General features: G+C 40.9%; 1 protein-coding gene across 1 annotated transcript in view; it reads right to left on the bottom strand.

Moving 5' to 3' along the window:
• The window catches only part of B4GALNT1 (beta-1,4-N-acetyl-galactosaminyltransferase 1), a 51,657-nt gene that overhangs the window by 33,471 nt on the left and 11,036 nt on the right, over positions 1-7,150 (bottom strand). Inside the window, exon 3 of the mRNA XM_018574476.1 lies at positions 3,542-3,582. Within this exon, the coding sequence (XP_018429978.1) occupies positions 3,542-3,582 (41 nt within the window). The remainder of the gene's footprint in view (positions 1-3,541; positions 3,583-7,150) is intronic.

Genomic DNA, 7,150 nt, shown 5'->3' with positions numbered 1-7,150 from the left:
TAGTCAACTTTTTTTTATTTGTTTTGAATATAGTAGAGAAGGGTTTATTTTTTGTTGTCTCTGTCCTATTGGGGAGATTTCCCTTCACTCCTTGTACTGGAGAAACAACAGGAAATCAGAGGAAATATCTACAAAATGAGGGTAATTTGCCTCTTAGAAAAAGTCAGTGGAAAAGGTTTTCCCATTGGATGTGTTACCTTTATCTCTTGTTCTGATGACAACTCTTATATTCTGGATTTCCCATCACTTGCTGCCTTAGTGACAATGGTCCCCAGAGCAAACAGAGGAGTGAATCTACCTACACAGGCAGCAATACATTTTTTTTGTCAAGAATTCTAATTCTTCTACTCTTAATTTTTTTGGGGGCTTTCCATACACTTTTTTTTTTTTTTTACTTCTGCTATAAAATCATATCTAAAAATATAGCTAAATATAGCTAAAAATTTCTTAAAGAAGAACTCTTTATTTTTTTGATGAACCCTTGCAGTGGGGCTACAAGAGTTAACTGCTCCTTTTGGTCTGGGTGCAGAAATAAAAAAAGTGATACTCACTGGGCCAGCTGTCCAGCTTCTCTCCAACTACACTGCAGTGATGGGGTGTCCCTTGTTGTCCTCACGTTTATTCACAGTGTATAGAATGTGATGACCACAGGATCCATAGACTGTTGCAACACTGGATGCACTGGTCTAAGAACAAGTCGCCTCAGAGGATCGGGTGAGTATAACTATTATTTTTGTACCTATATGAAAACGAGCAGTAAACCCTTGCAGCGCTGGGGTAGCCCACTGCAAGGGTTAATAAAAAATGTGCCCGTTGTTGTTCTTTAATAGACCTTCTCTAGTATTAAATGGATTGCCCATTAGTGATTATGCTTCATAGCAAGGAACTCCTCCTGAAACCCTCCTAGTCAGAAGCAGTAAGAAATGTAATCAGATAGCAGACTGTCCAATCTTATACTATGCTGTTTTTATTGGCACTAATACATAGGTAACTATGGAAGGACTAATTCATCCATGCCAATGTAAATAACACCTAATGGCTATACTGAATCTTTGAAGGGGTTGTTTGCATCCTTCTCTGTGTTACCAGTGTTTTAAAACTGCCTATTTTGTGACCTCTAATAGACTAAGAAGATAAGCTTGTTTTAAAATGTAACCGCTTCAGGGCCGCAAAACACACCTGTAAAAACGGTGGCAACCTTAGGTGATTATACCAAGATCACAGCTGCTAATCTTGGTATAATTTTTTTGCAGCTGGATGATTGCTGTTACATACAAGCGTTTGGACGACTATAGAGGCAGTGCCGGATTCCCCACAAGGCCACGGCCTCGGGACAGCAGGGAGTAAAGGGGCAGCACAGCCTCCCACTGACATTCCTGTTTACATACAAGCGTTCCATCGGCTGTAGAGCCGTCTGATTGCTTGTATGTGGTGCCGCTCTGTGCCCCGCCCCCTGCACCGCTGCTGGTCCCAGGCTCCGCTGTGCCCGGTGTAGGCCCGGGATCGGCACGGTGGCTCTGTGCCGGAAGATCTGAGGGAGGTCAGTACATGATCTCCCCTCGGGTGTTGTGAATGTGAAAATGATGTTTATTACATCATTTCCGCATTCAGCTGTCATTCTCCGGCTACAGGAGCCGGAGAGAAGCTGGTGAAGCAGATCTCTACTTCATCAGCTTCTTTTGGGGTCCCTAGGTGACATTAGGGGTCTTTGGAGACCCCTGATGTCTGCATAAAGAGGACCTGTCACTGTAATCTGATATCACATAGGGGGCTTCTTAGTCCCCTATGTGCTAACAATAAAGTTAACAGTAAAATAAAAAAATGGCAGTCAAAGTACTGCAGTGCTGAAAACTGAAAAATGGCTGGGACAAGAAGGGGGTTTAACACCCTGGTCTTCAAGGGGTTAATCACCACAGAGGTGATAGAGATTTAATCTGTGTTGGTTAAAGGCTTTAACGCTGCATGTAAAATACGCTGATGTTGCTATTCAGAGTTAAAGCCTGAGTCTTACACTCACCAATCTGCTACCCGTTTCTATGGAGAAATCCGGACGCAAGCCAATTCACAACCAGTAGCTTGTTGCTGGGCACAAGTATAGCTGCCAGTCAATGACAGTACAGCCTATAGGTTTGCACTGGTTTAAAAGCCAGGTGTGAGGCGCGGCAGTGTGCTGAGTTGCTGACTGCTTTGATGGAGAAGCATAATAATATATTTCTCCTGGGTCAGTGATAATGTTGGATTCACCCCTCTGTGTGAGGTAATGAGCTCATCATATATGAAGAATTAATTTTAAAAAACCTTCAAAATATTGTTTGCGGGACTACCAGTCACTGTTAGAGAACACAAATAAAAGGCACTGTGTGGACCCAGAACCAGCATGGCGGGTCTAACTACTTCAATCAGAGGGAGATGTGGCTGATGTCCCCTCTGATCATTGAAAGTGGAAGTGATGTGTATTACATAACTTCCAGTTTCAGTGAGTCCTTTCTCTGGCTGCTGTAGCCAGAAAAGAAGCTAGTGAAGCACGATATGTGCTTCATCAGTTTCTCTGGGATCTATAGGTGACATTAAGGGTCTAATAGACCCCTGATGTCTCCATGAAAAGGACCTGTCACTTGTTAGCCCCTGATGTGATAGCAATAAAGTTTAGTGTAAAAAATTAATGTCGCATATAAACCCCCCCCCCCCCAATATTTTTTTTAATCCCCTGCCCCTAAGCACACATACACACAAATGTAAACACGTGTGGGGTACACCTATGTGTGAAAAAGATGCCACACATTACATAGTTTACCACCAAAAAAGTATTCGTGTTTGTGTGCACTCAAATTTATTTCAGTGTATTTTATCTTTAAAATATTTGTTTGACAAACATGTGTGCAAATATTGTATGACACAAAAATTGCAACTAGCATTTTTTTTTTATTCTACAGGACCTCTGCTTTCTGCAAATATATAATTGTTTGGGGGTTTTAAGCTGTTTTCTAGCCAAAAATTCAGATTTTATCATGTGTGTGCAAAAAGAAATTGCTCCAGACAGCTAATGGTTAAAAAGGATAGTGCCATCCAGTGCCATACTACCTAATCAGTAGAGGGGTAGAGGAGTATGTAAACTGCACTTATCCCTGTATCATCAATCATTATCCTCGAAGTCTTGTTTTGAACTAATTCCAGGGCCTACATGGAGAAGTATTTTGTATGTTTTGGTATGAAATAAATGGTAACACTTCACAGGAAAAAGTGGAAAGGGATATAAAAATCTGGTACGTGCGTTAATTACCTCCCGGGATGCAAAAGAGGGATACTTTTTAGTAAAAAAATTATTTATAAAATGTTGTGCCTTGCCACATCTATTTTACACTTTATGTTGCCATTCAGAGTTAAAGCCTTACACTCACCAATCTGCTACCCGTTACTCATGGTTTGCATTTAAAGACTTCTACAATAATTAACTTAAGATAATAAGAAAAGGGATGACATATAGGCCCACATGCATATGATGGTATAATAGGTCAAGTAGATTCCAAGAAAATGTTCTTACCTCATATTTGTCTTTTTTATTGAGATCCAGTAAACTTAAGCCTGCAAGAAAAATACAGACATTAATGTCTGGTGGGATTACTTTCATAGTAAAGCAATAGTAAAAACTAGATTCACAGCAGTAAATAAAAAAACATTGCCATAACTAGCCATACATTGTTATAAAAAAAATATAACAGATTCCTCCATCCATGCTAAACAGTGTGAATGGAGGAATCGCCCGCTGTGTGACAGAGCCGGGTGTGCCCCTGTGCCAACAGGGGCACCCACTGTGCAAATTTCGACCAGTTCATCAAAAACCATCGGAGAATTCACGCAGTGTATAACCAGCTTTAGTTTCTGAAAGACCAGGCCCTGGGGCTGTTATCCTGACTCTAGCTTCACTGTTTAGTGCTTCACTGACCTTACGGAAACATGCTTTTATATTTCAGCTTTCGTATGATGTCTGATATTTAATAATATTTTTTTAACTTTCAATAGTTCTTTATTGAAGTCAAGTGAAGCATACATAACAAAATGCATATAACATAACCAACTTAACATCCAGGATACAGTATGCTTTGCAATATAATTTCCATTTATAGGGAGGTTAGGAGGAAGGGAGGATGACAAAACAAGTGGAAAGAGAGGAGGGGAGGAAGGAGGGAAGACAAGGTATGGACCACTTATGCGTCAGGCAATATTTGAGATCAAACAATGCAGTATGGATGTACAATCCATTTTCTCCAAGCTGAAAGGAATATAGGATATGAGTTATTTTTCATGGCGATATTTAATAATATTGATATATAGTGCAGTGCTTTTTTTAGTCACATTATTTATTATGAGCTCACTCATAATTGGCACATCTGCTTAGGCTTAGGCTTAGCATAGGAACTATTATGTGTATGTGCTGTAGATTAAGGGAGTGGTTCAATTGTTATAAGCTATGGAGCAAGCACATTGAGATAATTTTTGACAAAGGCTATTAATCCTCTTCTGAAAAGTTAACTAGCTTCTGTAGGAGAAACAGAGCTCCATATGCTAAGAAGGATTATTAATATTTGGCACGTCCCTCCATGGCTCACAAGGCTATACACTTGGAAGAACAACAGTAGCGCTGCGGGAGGAGAGCGCTGTGATTGTGTTTTTTTTGGGGGGGGGGGCAAAAAAAAAATCTTGCACCAGGGCTCTTTGTTCCTTAGGTCCGCCACTGACAACAGTGTGGCCATTTTAACAACTGAAAGAATGTTCACGGTCATGGTCACATCCCATCACTCTCTACCAACAGCAAACCCCCTTCCCCCCAACTTACCTGAATCACAAGGTTCTTCTTTCCACAGACTACTGTCATTTTTCTAATTTATTGCAGCTGTGCGCGGCTCGTAGTTCTGAATGGAGCACAAATGCAGTGACAACACCGCATTTGTAGTCCATTCATACTTCCTCTCGTCCCTTAAATGAAAGTCTGTACCTTGGTACAGGCAAGGACCAGTAGGAAGAGTCTGTAGGAGTCTGAGCATTGCATCCACGATCCAATGATCATGGTTGCAGTCACACATGTAAAAAATTAATAAACACAAACTTTTTCTTTTAATATTTATTTTTGAAAAGTTGAACTATGCCTTTAAAATGTCAGATCTGCACTCAAATCGAGGTATGCTGTGTGAATAGGAACACACACCAAATATATAGTGGGGTTTTCTCAACTCTGGCTGCAAAAGCGGAACTACACTTTAAGACAAGCCTCATTTTCTGTTAAACACCTCAAGGTTTATGAAGAACGATTTTCTTTTCTAGTAGGTACATTCGTAAAAAAGAATCAAGGACAAGTAAATAGCCTTTCAATTTACATATTAATTCCTATTTCTGAGGTGATAGAATTAAAGTTCTTTTTAGTTTGTTAATGCCTGCTAACTAGAGCAGTCTCAAAATTGTGGGAGGAAAAGCCCCTCGTAAACTGAGAACCATATATGTATGGCATGAAGCTATGAAATAGTTACAGTGGGATGATTCACAATCCGGGAAATTGGTTTTTGCTGCTGATCTGAAGTGTAAGATGATGTCATGAGGTGTGTCGGGTTGCTCAGAGAGTGGAAACACACTGAATTTTTTTGTGAGTAGTCATTGACATAAGAACCAGTGGGAAGTAGATATTTACAGTGAACAGAGTGTTCTTGTATGAGTTCAGAGAAAAGCATGCCTAGCTTTTACTGAGTTCCTACCCAGTCGTTACAGGCAATGAGACAGCTTCTGGTAGTGTATGAGTCGTTTCAATGAGCTTTCCATCTCAATGTTTCATTCACACTTGAGCGTGAGCATTTTTGTGCATTTTTTTCTCGCACAAATGCACATTTTTGAAGCCTTTTTCATGTGTCATCAAGCATTTTTGTTTTGTCCAACAGAAATCAATTCCATCTGTGACACCATATGTCACTGTCTGTCTGTGAAGGTTCTCATTCATCCAGGTCACTCCTGACTGCCCTATTTTGTCCACAGGACTGAGGTTGCTAGGAGGAGACCGGTTGTGGCACAAAAAAAGCATAAAAAACATGCTAAAACTCGTGTCATTTTTTTAGACACTCCCAATGAAGTCTATGGGGCCAAAAACGTGTGACTCTACCTGAAAAGAAAAGCGAATAATAAGTGGCAGCACGATGCCTGCGTGCGAATGGCCACCACTAAGTATAACGGAAATCTTCATGTTGAGCATTGTTCCACGCGGGAAACACTTGACAAATTGCTCAGGTGTGAATGGAGGCTAGATGGAAAAATACTTACACATGTACAACAGTCTTAAAGAACTCTAGGAAAAAAATGTTATTAACCCTTGCAGCGGGGCTACCCCCACACTGCAAGAGTTAACTGCTCATTTCTATCTAGGTGCTAAAAAAAACAACTTATATTCACCTGATACTCTCAGCCAGCTTGTTCTTAGACCAGTGCTTGGAGCCTCTCTCCCCGTCCTCTGCAGCAGTCTAAGATCTTGTAAATCATCATGTTCTATACACAGTGTATAGATATGGGGATGCTGCAGAACATTGCAATGGTGCATCAGAGGGGGACAGAGGCTGGAGGGAGCGCTGTGACAGATGACCAGCTCGGAGCTTTGGGTGAGTATAACGTTGTTATTTTTGTCCCTAAACCAAAACGAGCCCTTTCAGTGCCGGGGCAGCCCCACTGCAAGGGCTAAGAAAAAGTTTTCCAGGAGTTTTTATCTAACAGAAACTGTGCTTTGTCCATGCATGACAAAGCAAGAGGATGGCAAATCTGCTGCCCTTCTCAGCTGCACTTAGTCACTACCTTATGCTCCACCACTCTATTCAGCAGCTAACAGTGAAGGGAGGATGACCTGTGTACGCTTAACTCATGACTGTCTCTTCACTCCGATGTGACTGAGCTGGGCGTCTTGTGACAGATCTGAGTAGCTAAAAAACAATCACCAAGCACTGGGACTGTCACATAGCAAAAAGTCACAAACTCCTCATGTACTATATTATTTTACTTTACTGCTGGTGGTGGATTGAATCTGAAGGGAGGGAAGGAAAGATAAATATGTGGAGATATGAACTGGATGTAGTTATAGTGAAACTACCTTTACCTGTTCAGGGTAAAAAAGGTAAACTTAGCT

This window comes from Nanorana parkeri, unplaced genomic scaffold, assembly GCF_000935625.1.
Source record: "Nanorana parkeri isolate BGI_ZX_2015 unplaced genomic scaffold, ASM93562v1 scaffold2985, whole genome shotgun sequence".
In the NCBI taxonomy this organism is placed as follows: domain Eukaryota; kingdom Metazoa; phylum Chordata; class Amphibia; order Anura; family Dicroglossidae; genus Nanorana; species Nanorana parkeri.
This window is presented reverse-complemented; position numbering and strand designations above follow the sequence as displayed.